The 18,705-nt window shown below is 45.7% G+C and overlaps 1 protein-coding gene across 1 annotated transcript in view; it reads right to left on the bottom strand.

Moving 5' to 3' along the window:
• The window catches only part of LOC8035292 (putative fatty acyl-CoA reductase CG5065), a 117,285-nt gene that overhangs the window by 72,394 nt on the left and 26,186 nt on the right, over positions 1 to 18,705 (bottom strand). The window contains exon 2 of the mRNA XM_040211031.3: positions 1,438 to 1,554. Within this exon, the coding sequence (XP_040066965.2) occupies positions 1,438 to 1,554 (117 nt within the window). The remainder of the gene's footprint in view (positions 1 to 1,437; positions 1,555 to 18,705) is intronic.

The raw sequence follows: 18,705 nt of genomic DNA, 5'->3' as shown, positions 1-18,705 counted from the left end.
TTGAATTTGTCCTGTTTCGACCCATTCCCTAAACGCCCTTCTTATTTGAACCAGTTTCCGAAACACCCTTTGCGTTTGAACGCGTCCCGTTTCAACCTACTTCTATAAGGCCCTGCACATCGCAACCTCTTCGCAAAAAGTCTCCATCGTTCTAAGCCTGGTCTGCGCACCTTTTCTGTTTAAGAATATGTTCTCAAGTAGCTTTACATGTCAACGCGTTCTTAAAATATACAACCCTTTCAGGCAAGATTAAGTTTAATATATTCCTACTTAACCCCTTAAACGTTTTTTTCAAGATGGTTCCCAAAACGTGCAAGCGCGGAACGGACTATGTACACTGCGCGACACTGATACCGCGAACACGACGTTGGCTCTTTTTTCGAATTTTACATCGAAATGGTATTAGTAGGCACCAAAGTATACCGCTTAGGTCTTTGGCCCAGATGAGCACTTCTAAAAACACTAATAGTTTTGAAAACAGCGTTTTGATTTTATGAGATAAACATAAAAACACGACGATCGCTTGTTCGCGCTAAAATAGTGTCGCGCTCTGTGCAATAAGGGAGTCTTAGAATAACGTACTCAAGCACTTTGGGCAAGCTAAAATTAGCATCGCCATAGGTTTTACATCGCAACGCTATTTTTACGGTACCCAAAGCGCTTGCGTACGTTTTTCTAAATCTTCCTAATAGTGGACTAGATATTTTTGAGAGCGATGAATCAGACAGGTTGACAAGCATATGACTGGGACTTTATTTTGTTTACAATTTATAACACTGAACCCTCGCTTACACGGAAAAAGCTTGAAGGCTTTCTAGCTTCAAGACGTCGTTTAGTTATTATTTTTGTGAATTTGCACCTCGCTTTTTTTTTTTTTTGTATTCAATGAACCTAAAAGATTAATGAGCAAACTTCTTGCTATCAGCAACAATCTATGATTTACGGTACAAGATTGCCCAGGCACGGCCCGGGCCGGCCCGGGCCGGTGCGGCCGGAGAACTTTTTTTGTTCAAGCCCGAGCCCGGCCCGGGCCCGAGGAAATACGTGCTACCCGGCCCGAGCCCGGCCCGCGGGCCGGGCCGGGCTCGGGCTTTCGGGCTGGCCCGGGCCCGTGCAGTGCTCTAGCACTGTGTGCTGCTAGATGGACGTGACACCACCACTTGGCACCGTAGCGTCAAGCCACCAAGCCGCGCGGCGTCAAGTCATGTAACGTCCTTTTGTCAGGAGAACTTAGCGGGAAAAGTGATAAACCATATGTTCTCCACTTCCCGAAACAGATGTTAAATTTTTTCTGATTTAGCCTTAATTATTTCTCCTTGAATGCTTCATTTATTGCATAATAGGCCTTCAAGGATAAAAGTTTACTCTAATTTGAGAATGTTTGAACATGGAGCCGCGTGTGAAGCAGGCTCATGCGCACTCCCCGCTGGGCCTCACCTGCATCTTGAGGATGTCCGCGATGCGGTCCTCGGCCCGAAGACCTCGTTTGGTGCGCACGATCAGGTAGATGCTACCCACGTCGGGACACGAGCGAAGCAGCTTTTCCAGGAGCACCTGCGGGCAGAGAGCGAAGTGACGTGAGCAGCCGAGTCGATGGCTTGTAGGTAACAGAACCCATATCGAAATCGTTTTGTGCAACACAGGCGGTCACGATTTCTTAGCCTCGAAGTGTCCGATTGGACCCAACTTTTGGCCGAATGCTGACACGGCTTTAGTTCTTGATACGGGCTGAGCCGAGTTCACGCCGAATGCTGACTCAGGCCTCGTATCCTATACGTGCCCAGAGCGCGTGCCAAAGTAATGGCAGACTCGGACAATTACCACAGCGGCTACTAGATGGCGCAAGCGTTTGGAAAATGGCTTCGTGTGAACACGACTAATTCTGTCATGTTTTTGTTTAGACAGCGAGAGGTCAGGCCGATAACCATATGGTGTTTCCGCTGTAGAGGAGCAATTTACCCAGTACATTATCATTGCTAGACTGGTGTCTTTAACGTGCACCACGCAGTAGTGATACACGACCGGACGCAGGTGTACGCTGATCACCCAGATATAAACTGGACGGCGTGGAGACTGAGCCCAGGATGCCAGGGTTTTGCAGCACGAGCCGCGATACGTTTATACACTAGGCCAGCGAACTCACCGAATTCTTGTCAGAAGTTACGTGGTATCCACACAAGACAGGCGCGTACACGAGGATTGTAAAGCTCTAGCCTTCTTAGAGTTTTATATGGGAACATGAGCGATTCTACATTGATGCTACGTTCATCGAAGCGCTTAGGTGTCACGTCCAAAAGTTGAATATACTTTTTATAATTTCTTGAAGTTTCTCATTCGAGGTGTGTGCGCAGAGGTTGCGCGTGCACAGCACGAGAACTGGATCCAGCCTCTCGCTTGAAAGCCTTTCATGGGGCTCTAATCTGGATACTTGGTAAAAAAGTCGGCGAAGAATTTGGCGGCCGTGATTGACCAAGTGACGCGTTTGACATTGGCGCCCGCCGATCACGGTAGCCAGATTCCTCGGCGACTTTTCCGCAAAGTGTCGAGATTATAGACCTTTTCATTTCAGTAGTTGCCTGACCGGCGGGTAGAGGGCGCTGGCGCACTCGCCGCCATTAGGTTGCTTCAGTTTGGTCGGTTTCGGTTTCAACGTGCACGCGATTGTGATGCTGTTTCATGTCACTTTCGATTATTTTGCGATATGAATTTCTTTCTAGTAGCACACAGCGAATGAAACAATAGTATTGAGCCACTTGGCAAACCACGAAGTGGTTTCGAGCCTAAATTGCGATCTTTTTTTACGAACACTATATGCGTCTGATTCCGTCCATCGTTAATTTCGGCCAGGTTCGGCGGTGAAACAACTGCGCTGATGCACAGGGAGGAGCACCATTGTCCACATCCGTACCCGCGGACACTAATTTTAAGAAAAGAAAAAGATCAGGACAAGCTCCGCCTGCAGCGTGCGCTCGATGCCTGCCGCCGTGCTTTGGCTGTGCGTGCACCGAGCGGTGCGGAAGGTAGATAGCTCGCGCTCAAGGCAGATATTGAACTGATCATCTTATATTACAACAGACTATATTGCATGAGTGCTTAGTGAAAAAGCTGCTCGACAACATGATTAACAATCTGCTGAATCACCAAGAACAGATGAACTGACAAGTTTACTGTTCGATGTTTGGTTTCCGTACACCAGCCTTTTCTAACTTCGACACCTCGAAACGTGTTTTATAATGACTAGAAAAGTTTCATATAATCACGTAGACAATATAAAAAAAGTGACATTGTCTCGGCCTGTTTTATTTTAAAAAATTAAGCGCTCGAGACATAAATTGATAGACCAACCTAGGCTGACTGGAAAATTTCTTTAACTAAAGTACTCCTTTACAGCATTTCAAAATATTGGCCTTATGAAATAAACTTTTTGTTATATGGACATTTGCTTACGACGTTCTCAAGGTATGAGAATGGTAAGATAAGTAAATGCCAGACTTCAAATAATGTCTGATATTCACCTTCCGTAAAATTTGCCGAATGAAATTGAAAAGCGCAAAAGACATGATCTCTGATAAGTTTGGCTCAAGTCGAAAGCCAGGCGCCACTCAATGGACCTGTGTAGAAAGCTGTTCACTGATTTGAAGCGATGCGCTTTGCACATTTTGACGTCGCCAGCTACTGAAAGTAAATCCCTATTCGCCGTCGACAACCGGCTGCACTCGGGTGATTTTCATGCAGAACGATTCTTTTCGGCGTAGCATTTTGTGAATCATAGGCACTATCAAGCTGTCTGTGACAGTTTCTTACGCGGGAAGCTCAAATATTTGTGTTGAAATGAATTAACTGAAACTGCATGGTTATATTAAAAAATGACTCAAGCAACTGAAAGACTATGAACATGGGACCAAGCACGATATACAATTCCGTGGAATTCTTAAATAAACCGATAAAGCGAATGCTTATATCACACATGCGATTAAGAACGTAAAACAGATATAGGTGTGATATTGCGAACAAACAAGTTGCCTAATGTTAAGGTGCCATTATTCCTAGCATAAAAAATAATTCAAACTAAATGTTTGTTCCCGCGTCTTGTCCACAAGTTCCCTAGTGTAATCAAAAGAAGCTGTTTTCGATCTGTTGTAACTACAAAACACCATGTTTGAGGAAAAACACATGGCTAATTACGCTGGGTGTTTTTATTAACTTCCTTGAAACCAATGCGCACGCATATGTAAGAACATTGGGTTTCCTATTGCAAATGTTCCGCCCTTATTAGTAACCAAACCTCAGTTCTCATAAGTTATTGATATTTGAACCCTCGAGGCTCTCTTCAAGTCATATATGTATTCAATGTGCGCAAGTGCTAACGCTGATTCCTGTTCCTATAAAATTTTTTCACACGTATCCCGCACGCCGACGGTAAAGATATTCAAAACGTGTTACGATATCAACTACAGAAGTTGCGCGCATAATGATGTAATGCGATTGCATGGTAAGTATAAGCATCGGAAGACACTTTACGGAGTAAAGCAACTTGCAAGAGACGCGGTGAAACGCGACGAAAAACACGAATTCAACGCATCCGCCAAGGCGCGGACGGGAGAGCGGAGCAACAAGTTGAAGCAACCTAATGGCGGCCGCATCACGTGATTCCAAGATGGCAGCGCCCATGCGGCGGAGGCTGAAAAGGTCTATAGTCCCAGGTTGCTCGTCAATTCATTGAATGCGAACATGTGCTTTCCTTTCAGAAAATGACCATATTTATGAAGAAAAACAACTGTAGGTTTCCGCTTTGTAACCGCGGTAGCACCACAGCGAATAAACATTAAAACATTATATATATATATATATATATATATATATATATATATATATATATATATATATATATATATATATATATATATATATATTGTTGTAAACGCGGCTTAAACACAGCCTTTGTGCCTCGCTAAATAGTGCGTTGTGGCTGCTTCCCGTACATTCAAACGTTCGGGTCAGTTCGAAGTTCAGTGCAATTAACTAGAAATATATATTTTGAATAAACGCTAGAATTCGCTTTACACAAATAAACGTGTCGCCCTCTTGAAGGAAAACCATTTCATCGAAATGTGCATATAATCGTTTGATCATTAACACTGTTTATTGAACAGTGTCGGGGTAAAAAGAGTTACTCATTCGTGTGACGAAGAAGCATTTCTGTTCACCGAGTATGCCGAAAGCAGACATCTACAATTCCGTAGGGTGGTCATTTTCAAATGGGGGTCTGCGGGCCATTTGGGGTTCGCAATGGCATCCTACGGGTCCGCGGGGCCATGTCTCATTTGTCAAGCCCTGCAATATAGGTTGTCTTTGTTTACATTGAAAAAAACCCAAAAAAACGTTCCAATTTTCGGAAGAGTACTCTCGTGTGTATGCTAATGAGATAAGTCTACTTCACAGTAGCAATGAGTTATATTCACTTATTAAATCATTATGATTCACTTATACATTTGATTCTTCTCACCCTGAACGGGGTCATGCATCATATCCGCCTATCCACAAGGGGTCCGCGAAACATCAATGGTTGAGAACCAGTGCCTTAAGGTACGGAAATGAAATGACGTGAGAGCGAGCTCTTTTTTTCCATTTACCCCTCGCTTCAAATTCGGCTAGGGAGAAGCGCAATGCGCGTCACGCTCGTGGCGTCAATAGTTCATGCAATGTGAAGGGTAGTGTAGTTGCGAGCTTTGCCGCTTGGTGGCGTCAACGCGTGACAATCTCGCCTACTAGTAATAACCGAGGACTGTACGCCCTATGGCCTATACATAGTTTTCCCGTAATATCATTTGCCCAATGCCGGTATTTTATGTGCCACGAGCGTTCGATTCACCGTGTTAGTTTCACACTGCAGAAGTAATAGCTCGAGAAAACCAGTAAGTAGAAATAACCGTCAGTACCGAGCGATGGCGACCCCTCAAGGTGCCAGATTTGAGCGTGCTATTCACAGCGCACCGGGGCGTGGGGGTTTGGTTGGCCTGGCACAAATGACCGTATCCTCAGACCAAGCTCCTACGAAACATTTGCAACGAACAGCAATCTGGATAATGTGGAATGCATTAAAATGCAATTAAATGCAAAGGTGCCAGCGAGCTGGACAAGAATGACGAAAATATTCCCTGGAGAAGGGGAACAAGAGGGACAAAGGACGAACACAAATCTCCAAACAGAGCAAATCTCCAAGCACGTTGCAGAAGCACTATTAGCGTCGAGATGTTTCGGTGGCGCCCTCGTTCGGTTACCGTTCGTGACGTCATTACCTTGTGAGCAACAACTTCGATGGTGTTTGTAATGGGCATGGTGGAAGCCTGAAATCATAGCCCTCTCAAAGCAACACTGCCAACACCTTAAAAATTGAAGTTCTTTCATTCCTCTTATTTCCGTCGATGAGACATTCTTTGCTGACGTCACAGTTAGCATTCGGCCAATCGTGGTGGGCCGATCACAGCGACGCTTTCGATCGCTCACGTCGCCAATAGAACTGAGACTGCAGATCCTACACCGTGGACTGCATTCAATGCCGCAACCACGAGAGGCGAGAGCTCGAGGTCACTGCTTTGAAGCGTTTTTCCGCAGAACGAACGCTCACGCTAGAAATGCATGTCTCAAAGTCAGAAGCGCGGGCTAGCTCGAGCTTGTAGCTTTGGCTGCAGTCTCAGCTTATCGGTGAAGGGAGCATAGTAAACGCGTTAGCGTTTTACGGCAAATCACATTCAGGACTAAGTAAAGCGCGAGACACATGGACGACAGAATCGTCCGATTCGACGTCCGATCTGACAGTCCGAACGCCGCTCCAATTTGCCGCGCGCGACAGTTTGAGACACGCTCCCGACCTTGCATGCGACACGACGATCTGTTCGGCTTCGCCCAGGAGATTCAAGCGCTCCAGCTAGGTCCGCGTTCCAGGGTACGAACTCTGGTCCCAGATTGACAGTTTAACTCGCACGAGCAAAGTTAATAGCTCGTTCTCGCTAGAGCGTGCATTCTTTGCTGGGGCCATCTTTCTCGCAGCGGGATTCACGCGTCCGGCTTCTCGTCGCCCAGGTCAGTCCCTTTTTCTTTTTCGTCCCGCCAGACCCAGTACGTCATCATGACGTTCGCGCTAGCTGTGCTGTCATTGGCTGGACGCTTCCGACAGTCCATCCACCATTCGAAACTATCTGGAACGTTCACTCTAAAAAAAAAAAGTGTGTCATGAGGTACATCCATAAGTGCTTGTCACATATACTACCCCCTTTGGGGGAACACTTGCACACGCCAAATATGGGAGTACGTCTACACCTGTTTGTGTGCACCTTTTTCTACAGAAATCTCACACGAAAGGAACACAGGCGCACCCCATTCAACTGTGTACGGCTACACCTCTTTCTACACCCAATGAAATGAAAGGGAATGCAGATGCACACCGTTCGAAAGTACCATTGCACCGCTTCATGAACTCGCCTCACTCAATGGGAACACGGATGCACCCTGCTCAATAGTGTACCATTACTCCCCTTTCTACACCTAGTGCTCTCAAAGGAAACACAAGAGCACCCCGTTATTAGTGTACTGTTACACCTTTTCCTATACCCACTGAATTCGAAGAGAACACAGATGCACCCGATTCAAAGGTGCATGGTCACGCCATTTTATGCACCCGCTTCATAGCTAACTTCATAAACCTATTTAAGACAAGGAAACCCTTAAAAAATGTATGCGCCCCGGTGATTGCATAAAACTATAGTAAACGGACACACGGGATCGTTTTCAAATCTTTAATAAAACAAGGCGATGTCGCAAAGTGCGTCACGTCAAAGGTGACGTTATAATAATATACTTAAATGGTTCATTTTCCAGTGCCCGCAAACGAACTAGCGGTCTACTGTGTGGTGCAAAAACATGGGTGAATTATTATACATATAAGACAAAGTACAAATTATAAAAAAAAACTAACAAACGAAAGCAAAAAAAAAAAAAAAGAATGTAGGGGTAGGCTTGATTTGGCCTGCTTAAGGCAATTGCATCCATTCGCGTAATTGTTGCATAAAATCCTGATGTGCACTAAAAATATCGAAGTGATTCCGATGTGCATTATAAATCAATTGGAACCTCAAAAGAGGTGACACAGGGGATGTACAGGGGGGTTAAAGCGTTGATTTGTGCTTAATGATTCGGTGTGGAGCATGGAAGGAAATAGACTGCAATAAGTCCGTCGAGTTTACCTCACCATGTACAACTTTGTATAAAAGCAAAATCTCGGTACTGTCTTGTCAGTTTGTGTTTTGTCAGTTTGTGCAATAGAAACCTGTAAAGCAATGATTCGTAGTGGTAGATACACCCCTTTCCAATATAGCCAACCGGCAACTGCCAGGCGGCGCCAGCAGCGTGAAAGCGCACGGTTATACCCTGTCTCGTAACTTGGCAAAGGGTGAACATTAAACCAAACATCCCGTGCCGAAGGCTTCGAAATGCGCTGCGTATACGAGCGCAACGCACACATATTGGAGCATGACGCAGCGAAAAGCCTGATACTTCTGCGGAGTTGAGGCGCGCTCCGGTGATACGCAGTCACGTTTCCGTTGGCCCGCCAGGGCCGTAGCTTCCGCTCTACTGGCACGTTACGCGATCACGGCTTCCTGGGATACCAGTATTTCTTGCTTCCGACACTAGGCTAAGCGGCGCCAACAGAGTAAAAGCTCATGTTTGAACAATGCAGCCGCCACTCCCAGGGGTACCCAATATTTCTTGCTTCAGTCGCTAGATGGCGCCAAACCAAACAGCATTGCAGGTTGCCTATACCTATCATAGACAATTCTAATCATTTGCTTCTGTACATTTTCAATTGCGATAGCTTACGAAATAGTCAGGGAATTCCAAGCCACCGAGCACAATTCTAACCGTGATCTAACCGAAGACATACAAATGCAATAAACATGGAGGGGCAGAAAATTGGCGACATAAACGCGAAATCATACCTATACTTTGTTTCAGCTTCGGTCCGAGCGCGGCCGATGTTATGAGCCAAAGGGCCAATCAAACAGCGCAAAAGCGCAGCGTCATGGCGTGCTCCCTGCGCTTGATAGGACTAACCGGCGGAGGAGCACGCACAGAGACACGGCGAATTCCGGCTGGGGTTATCAACTGCAGAGAGCACGCCGTGACGTTGTGCCTGTTTCGCTGTTTGATTGGCCCTTCGTCTCATAACATTGGCCGCGCTTGGACCGAAGCTGAAACGAAGTATAACGATCTTAGCGCTGCATTTATGGTGGTAACAACAACATTATTAAAAAAAAAGTGCGCTGTCAAGACAGACGCCAAGATCTCTGATGAACGATCGAGGGGGAATCGGGACGCGCTTTCTAGACAGCACAACAGATCTAGTTTTTTCTGGGCTCAGTGACAAACAGTTTTTGGTACACTATGCAGAAACAGAATCTACATCATCTTGAAGACTGGAACAATCAGGCACTCATTCGACACTTATGAAAAGCTTAACGTCATGGGCGAGAAGAAGAATTTTGGCATCCTTAACGCAAGAAACAATGTCATTTAGAAGCAAAAGAAATAACATGGGTCCTAGAATTGAGCTCTGTGGCACACCGGAACTCGAAATAAACTCATCGGAATAGCTACCGGAGACAGGAACCGAATTGTGGCGATGACCGAGATAGTTTGAAAACCAGGCGAAGGGGTACGGGCTGAAGCCATGTAGGGCAAGCTTGTGTAACAGTAATATGTGATTAACCAGGTCGAAGGCTTTCGACATGTCAAAGAAAATCGCGTCAACCTGACCTCTTCCGGAAACCACTGAAGCGCAGTAATTCAAATATGTGCATAAATTTTATTCTCCGGACCTGCCCCTCAAGAAACCGTGCTGGAATTCAGATATTTTTCTGTTCAAGCAAAAGTAAATCCGCTTATGCACTACTTTTTCGAAAACCTTCGCGAAGCCACATAACAACGGAACAGGACGGTAATTCTTAACTAAAGTAGAATCACCAGCTTTAAAGACAGTAACTACTACCGAGTATTTCCAGAGCTCAGGAAACTTATCCTGAGTTAGGGACAAGTTAAAAATATGCTTCAACACAGGTACAAAAAGAGAGGTGTAACCTTTAATCATAAAACTAGGTATGCCATCAATACCGGTGGATAATTTAGGTTTAAGTTTACTTATGGCTTATAAAATATCGTCATTGTCAACCTTAAAAGTAGGCAGAAGGTCCGCACACTGGATACCAACGTCACTAAAAGCGCCACCTTGTTGTGCCGGTAAATAGCAAGAACTAAAAAAAAATCAGCAAAACGATTTGCACTTTCGTCTGCACACAGTGATAACCAATATTTGGTTATCACACAGTGATAACCAAATAAAGCGCAGCGTCATCCACAGAATAAAACGGTGCTTCGGGTCAAGGAAGCTTTTCGCGTTTGAAACTTAGAACTATACAAATAAGAAACAACTATTCACGGTTGAACTCTTCAATCACGAAAAAGACGAAGAGAATCAGCACCCATATTGTAGAGTTGCGTAAAGGAGACGACGGGATGTGGTAACGATGTTGACATCCAAGATGACGCAGCAAAATCTGTGACATCATCACTGGAATAGGACGAGGGTGGCACTCTGTTTTTTTACGAAACCTTTTGCCGAAGGAGTCTCGCTTGACCAGAGCGGGCGTCGCCTGTTGACTCGACTTACAAGGGAAGCAGTGGAGGCTGACAATCCATCAATGTTCTGGTCACAACAAAAGCACTTCAAAAAATAAAAAAAGCTCGTTCTCACTGGTTGTCTTTTGCTATCTTTCCGCTTCGGAAACATAGCAAGGATCAAAATATTTACTATATTGCTACTACAGTTCAATCCAAAAGACCACTCTGGGAGGCACGTGAATAAAACGAAACCATTCGAACGTGTTTTGTAGCATATTTTGCCGTGGTCAACTGAACAACACCTCCACCGAAGTTAAAAAAAGTGTAGCATTTTCTATACACCTTTTCAGTAACTACCTACCGGGCGCAGCCATCTTTGTCTACTGGGCTCTGAAACGCGTTCTGAGGAAGCGCAGTAGCTCTCTTCTGCGCAACATCAAACGCCGCGCACGCGTCCAGAGCCCATTGACTCGACGCTTGTCGTCGAAGTGCTAGGTGATAGAGAAGTGTGACAGCATAACAAACCAGTGGGTGTGGCTCATCGTGTTCATATTTCTTGCTGTGCGAGTTGTTCTTTGTCGTTTCTATTGGCCAATGCCGGAATCTCAGTGGCTGAATAATAGGGATAATCAAATGCTCAAAATTTGCCCAGTTTTTTTTTTTTTAGGCCACCACCGACAACATAGATTTTTTTTTTTTTATCAGCGAAAACTCACACCACACGATGATATCAAAGCTCGACACACATTTTAACAAAGAATTTGTTATAAGGCTGGTTTCAGCCTTTTAGAGCGCCACGTTTCTTGACAAGTGTAGTCATATGCTTCGTGTCAGCTCACCAAATCGAGCAGAGTTCAAAGCGCAACTCATCTTGGCTTTCGTTTCTGTTTACGATTGGTGCAGCGGTGATGCAACAAGTAAAATAACATAACACACATCAAGATGGCGAGACTTTGACGCTCTCCTACTGTTCCCACCAGCTCGTAGCCTCGGCTGCGTCTCATGTTCAGAAGAAACGTAGCATAGTATATAGCTAGTGTCTAAAGTGAGAAAATATTCCGACCCAATATTGTTGCACGGCCCCTTTTTAGATGTCTTCTGAGTGCAGAGACAAAAGTGGTAGTTGACGTCCGATTGAAGACATTTCACGGCAAAGCAGTACACTAATATATATGCATATATGTTTAGTCAGGAACTGACCCGGAACTGAAACAGAAATGTTCTACAATATATGTTCTGCGAGGAAAGGGCAACGTCCCTCTTGAAGATACTCTGAGTCACGATGGAGCGCAGCATACGCGGTCCCATCCAGCACCATGAACGTAAATATACGCACCCCTATGCGTTGCTGCGACCCTTTCGAAAGGTCACGTGACGCTCAGGCGGCATCGTATTGGCTCCGACGGCTCGCAGAGCTTCCGCCGCGCTTCATCGCAAGGCGACGTAAATTTGAAGGAAGCTGGCCAAATTAAAACGTAGCCAATAGAGAGAAGCAATCTTGACGTATACCTAATTCATTTATCCCAGCCTAAAATTTATTTCATGGCCCCTTTAAGATATATGTGGGTCACCTTAGATTAGATTTTTCTTATTTCACCCACTGTTCCCGGTTCAAGCGCCAAAGGCGTCGTTACTTCCTTCCACAAGCAAATATTGCGAGAACTACTTCGGGCAATGCGCGAAGAACGCGCAAAACTTCCTTCTTTCTTAGTGTGACAATGAGCATTTATCTCTCGCCCCGGTAGACATGGTTAACCGTATGGCTAAGTTGGATCGGTGCCGTTTTTTTCTGCGAAATCTCCGTTACATAGCACGAGCGCATCTGCTCCCGATTGACGCGCACAATATAGGAATGAACGTATAAACATCTTTCAGCGTCTGTATCGCTGTTATATTTTAAGCATTTTCATCTTTAAACGAGTTCTAAAATGTAACAGATGCCAAAAAGAAAAAAAAAAAAAAAGATGTCATTTTGAGACGTTTAGTTTAGTAAAACATACTAAGCGGCACAGTTTTCAAGCCGAGTGCTTTTGATGAAAACAAGCTGGAAACCATTACTTCGTTGAACTTGTACGAAACAGTCTGTCGGCCCTAAAGGGAAGTTGAAACACTTCTTTAAAAAATGAGAGAGAGGTTCATTCTAGCGTAGTTTTATCCCATGAATCTGAATATCACGTTCGTTTTTCCCGAGGATGTAACCATAGCCTCTTCTATACTGACAAAGGCTGGCAGATGGCCACAAAAAGCGCCCGCCGAAATTGAAACGGTAGAGTGGCAGACAACGGTTGAGAGGAGAGCCTAGGGTGCCTACATGTCTGTCTGTCTCAGGGTGAAGACATCCATTGTTGCCCTGAATGCGCCAGCGCGTGACGCTATCGCGCACTTGGTGCGTGACTTGGGCGGTAAAATGGCGTCTATGCATTAGCCAAAGCTACGCGCTCGAGCTGAGTGACACCGGATGGCACGCATTTCAAGATGCATAAAAAAACGATTGGGCGGAAAAATGGCCGAGATGTCACCACTCAAGCAAAAGCGCGCGTGTGTATGAAGGCACTCTAGGAGAGCCACCTGACGGGCGCCCCGCTGCGGCGAGACGCCGAAACACGCTTCTCCCGAGCGATGGAATGTCCGCTCGTGCACCTCGCGTTCCTCGCGCTGCCGCTTCTTTTCTCGTCGTGTTTGAAAACCATGTTTCGGGCCCTCGCCGCTCCAAAAGCTGTGCGCTGACCTTCAGGTACCCCGGGATATGCTGTGTGCTACCAGATACTCGCGCTCCCAATCTCCGACCAGGCACCCTATCTTCGTCGAACTTCCAGGCTTTGTAAGTATAGAACCGGGTATGATGTAACTAAACGCCGAGAAAACAAAAAAAAACTCCGACCAGTCATTCCGTCATGGCCGTCAAGCACGTGCCGCTCGGGGGCCAGGCATGCAATCGCAAGCTTGCCAAGTATATCTTCGCACTGAAAACAGTCGTGACAATATTTTTCTGCCTTTTTTAAAAAAGAAATAGCAAGAGTGCGCGTGCAAAGCTTCGACAGACGCTGAAGACGCGCAAGAGCGGAGATTCAGAAAACTCCGCTCCGGGAATGAGGGCCTTCAGCGGTACTTCGAAAATGATTTCCTCGACCCGTTTGCTCGAAGCCGGTTAACTTTAACCGCTGTTAAAAGTTAGCCGCCCTTTTCTCCTAGGTACCTACAAGTACCTAGCCAAGTTCGACGAGGGCTGGATGAACGAAAGCTTCGTGTTTTATTATGGGGTGGTAGCTGGTGTCACCTACTGGTTGTAGCGATTACAATCGCCTTCCGTGAAGAAAGTTCCCGTAAGGAACCCCTCCTTGCGGGAACTTTTTTCACGGAAGCCAATTGTATTCCCGAAAACCCAATAACGCGAGCTACCGGGTTTTCGCGACGCAGTGCGGCATACATTTGAGCTTAAGGTAAAACTAAATTAACCCTTGTTTGGAAAATTTTTAAATGCTTGGCCTTCTGAATTGAAGACAAGCCTCGTTGAAATTTACTTCCAAGTTCGAAAGAGGACGACGAAGTTCCATCCTAGAAACGATAAGGAAGAGGTGATCACTGAAAGGTACACCGGCAGCATGGTTGGCCAGCCTGTAAGAACTATGTATACAATCATTATAAATTGAATAACCTCTGATTCGGCTCCAGGGAAAATAGACGTATTAGTAAATAGACCGATCTCACCAAGCGTTCGGCGCATGCGTGATGCCGGCATAACTTTAGTTCAAATGAGGCAGGCAGCAGTGCACAAGACGGCTCGTGCCGCCTCATGCTCCACACGCGCAGAGCTCCAGCGAGGTTGTCGCACGTGCAGAAAGACTAAAGTTCCCTGGATGCATTGCGGCAGCGGTGGCGTAGTCAAACTGGCTAGTGAGATCGGTCTATTCACTGGTATACTCACTGGACGCCATATTTGTGGGTGCTGTTTAGAGCGCATGCTCAGAACGAGCTCACATCAATAGGCTGCCAAGACCGGCACTCTTGATGGTGCGGAATGCACGTTCCAAAAGAACTGTGGTAGCTCGCCGACAGCACGCGCTCAGCATTCGCGCGCACAGCTATGGCCGTGAATGAATACTCCCTTTTAGCCCAGCATCGAGGACAACGCTGAAAGTGTAATTCTACGATCCGCGCGCGCTGGCCTTCCCCTTATAAAAGATTCGAAGGAAATAATCGTAATTGGCGACGTGCGCGACCGAAAGCGTCGCTGAGGTCGGCCTTCCACGATTGGCCCAAAAGCTGACTATGACGTCGGAAAGGGTATACCATCGACGGAAATAAGAGAAATGAAAGAACTTTAATTTCGACGGTGTTGGCAGTGTTCCTTTGAGAGCGCAATGATTTCAGGCTTCCACCATGCTATTTACAGACACCATCGAACTTGTAGTTCGCAAGGTAATGACGTCACAAGGGGGGAACCATAGGAGGGCGCAACCAAAACATCTCGCCGCTAATAAGGCTTTGGACGAACGCGCGTGCAATACAAAATATGTTTTAGGCTTTTTGCTTCAGAACAGTTACTACTGCAGACGCCAGCACGAGCAGGGCGACAAACTAAACTCGTAGCATGCACCTCGGTGTTTGGGAAATTTAGAGAAAGGTCTATTGACACGCTGCCTGCTTTTGTCTGCTATCAATACCCGGCCGATTGAGGAAAGGCAATCCACTTTCCAAAGACGTTGCCATGCCGACAATTATCGCGTTTATTTAGGCTTAGGAACGGCCAGGATCGAAAGACTATCTAAAAATTGCGGCGAGGTCATTGCTCCTGCTTTGCAATTTAGGTGAGGCAAGGCAAAGCGAAAGCTTCCCGCACCATTCATTTCTCACTAACGCGCCCGATATTGCAGCTACTACGGCATATCAGTTCCAAAGCGAGCGGCGCTCACTCGACGGAGCACCGCCATGTTTCCCCGCCGTCCCTACTCTGCCGGTCACGTGACCTACAATTCCCCCTCGTAGGGAAATGCGGTTAACTTCTAACCGCGGTTGGAGTTAACCAGCTTTGAGCAAACGGGCCCCACAGCCTCCATGCACCAAATAAAAAAAAAAAAAAAATGTAATTTCGATATCCGAGATTCTGGAGGTCAGAGGAAGACGATTGAAGTGTGTTTACTAAAATATAAAACCGCTTCAGCTTCCATTTAATGGACGACACTGCCCAAACGGGTCAACGCTTGCACCTGAGGCTTAATATGAATAACATTTACAGTTTATACTGGCAGTTGCGAGGCAGAATGCAGTGCAAAGTTTAATCTGTGTACATAAATTGTGGAAGAAATTAGCCTAGCTTTTATCACGAACGCACTGACATTGTTTAGGCAAAGTATCGTTAAAAATTAATGTAATATTCAACATTTGTCTTCCCTAGGTACGCAGCACGATGCCTGTAGAGTGCAACTTTGAAGAACAAGGTCCATAAGAGTAACGAGTTGTACGCTAACATCGCGCTAAAAGGATGAAAGGAATGTTTTGCCTTTTATGTGTTGTCGACTAAATTTTGACATCTTTTATAAAAGGTCCATAAAGAAAAAAAAACAATAAAATGCCCCATCACATTGCCCATTAAATCCCAGGTAGAAAAATAGGACCAGTTGCTTTTTAGCTGGCTGCAAACAGTTTAGCTTTTAGTCAAGCAAAAATGGCGCAGCACTCCCGTGACGTCACGTCACGGCGGAGCTGCAGTTGATTGGTTGTACCGCGTACCGCAGCACCATGATTACGTCACGTCCTGGACGTATGGCTGATGATCAGTGTTGCCATCCCTCTAGCAGATAGTTCCGGTTTTACTGTTGACTCCCGAAACCAAACTTTGGGCTGCGATATTTATAAAACGACACACAATATTGAAAAGTACATACCTTGTAATTCAGGTACACTGCCTTAGCAGAAAACAGCCGTAATCTCAAATGCAAAAATATTGACCGGAGTTTGCCCTTCAACCTTTCTTGGAGCTCGACCAAATAGTTTAGGATGATAACAATTCACAAATAATTAGTGTGTGGCTTTCACTTCCATAAAAAATCGCAAAAAGGTTGATTATTTTTGTTGCTTACACTAAAAACACGATGTTTATTTTTCTTTAAATGAAAAAGAAAAGGAAACATGCGGCAAGCGAGCTTATTTGAGCTACCACAACCCATTTGAGACGACACTACAATTTCAGATTTTGGTCGCGCTTTTTGTTGTTTCCTTTAAACTACTTGCTTACCTGTGTGCACAAAACATACTTGGGAGCACGGTTCCTGGAACGCGTCTCAGACTGTTGCGTTTACCGCGTCCTAAAAAGTGGTGCCTCGATATCCGCCTTATGACGTCATCAAAATGGCACGCTGTCGCCGGTCGTGACCCTGGCGGTGTCCCAGCCGTGGTGATGAACCTAGCAGACGCCTGTTCAGGTGCAGGCCGCTCTGTAGCTTGACATTCCACGGAAGCTTCCCCGGTTGGGAATGGGGACACGCCGTGATAGCGACTCTCTTGTCCACTCGTACTTTTTTCCGGGAATTTTAGCACCAACCGCCGGGATCGCGACAAGCGACACAGCTCTTGTGACGTCATTTGTCGCCTCTTCGGGTCCATTTTGTTTGCATAGAGGGGATAGGACGGTCAACGCACAATCTCGAAGGCGCATCGCAGGTGAAGTACTTGAGAAAAATAGAGTAGACAAAAAAACAAAAACAAAAAAAAAAACTTATGTTTGGGGTGAACTTGTGACATTTTTAAAGTCAAGATTCCGCGTGTACTGGCCCACACAGCTTTGGCTTCATGTTCACGGAAAGTAGCCTCCAAGTTTTGCAGATCGATCAGAATTAGTTGGGGGGCTAGTTGGTTGAACATCTAGACGGTGGTTTAAAAGCGCAAAGGACTAAGAAGAGAAGAAGGGGACAGGACAGAGCGCTCTGTCCTGTCCCCTTCTTCTCTTCTTAGTCCTTTGCGCTTTTAAACCACCGTCTAGTTGCAGATCGATGCTTCAAATTGTTTACACAAAAAAAAAAAAAAAAAAAAAAGAGACCGCAGAAAGCTTTGTCGTTGGTGAGCCTTTCTTTTTCCTGCTTAGTGTGAATAACTTATTCTTCTTACCAGACTGCACTCTTGAACGACGATCTATGGCTATGCAGTCAAAGCTATGGATGCACGACCTCTTTGCGCAGCTAGAGGGGATATCAAAAATGTGCACGTGCGCATTTTTGTGCACGTGCACTCATCACTTTTGAAATACCTCTGCGAGACATTAGCCCCTAGATATTTCGGTGGCGCACTTTTTTTGTAACCGCTCGTGACGTCACGAACAGTATTTTCCTTGCCGTGACGTCAGGTCAGGAGTTGTGATCCTGACTACTTATCAGCAGCTGCGAGCGATAAGTTGGATGGTATGTGTAAAATACACGATCGAAGCCAGAGGAGTCGTCACATTCGGAAACAAAGGCCTTCAACGTTGACAGTCCGACATTGTTAAACATGGTTAAATCACCGGAAAAAGGCACTCAACTGTAGAATAACACAAGACACAGGTAAGACGTCGAACTCACAACTCAATAGCTTCAGCGTCTGTCCCGTCTCCGTACCTTTTCTCGCCGATTTGAACTACGTTTGAGGCTTGCCAACTAAGCCCAGCTCACCATCTTTCTACCGACATTGTTCTTATGTTCGTCGACGAAAGCAAAACTAATTCAAGGTCGTCATTGTGAGCGCTTGGCTAATCGCGGATACCGACCACAGCGACGCCTTTGTCCGCGCACGTCGCCTATAGTGCGCTGACTGGGATTGAGCGCGTAACTGCAATGAAAAGGAACTCAAGGGCGGTTAAGGGTGCCGTTAAACGAAGGCCTTAAACTCGGAAAGATAGGACGATTGTCAAGAAAGACTCGCGCAGCTGACACATGCCATGACATCAAAAAAAGAAAAAAGAAATATAGGGCAAATTCTATAAACATCTTCATCTTGGAGCATCTTGAGATCTTCAAACGTTAAGCGTGCTCTTGACCGGCTTCATTCGGTCTGCAAACG

The sequence above is a fragment of the Ixodes scapularis genome, unplaced genomic scaffold (assembly GCF_016920785.2).
Source record: "Ixodes scapularis isolate PalLabHiFi unplaced genomic scaffold, ASM1692078v2 PGA_scaffold7__128_contigs__length_106722199, whole genome shotgun sequence".
Classification (NCBI taxonomy): domain Eukaryota; kingdom Metazoa; phylum Arthropoda; class Arachnida; order Ixodida; family Ixodidae; genus Ixodes; species Ixodes scapularis.
Note: the sequence above shows the minus strand (reverse complement) of the source record. Positions and strands in the feature narration are given on the sequence as shown.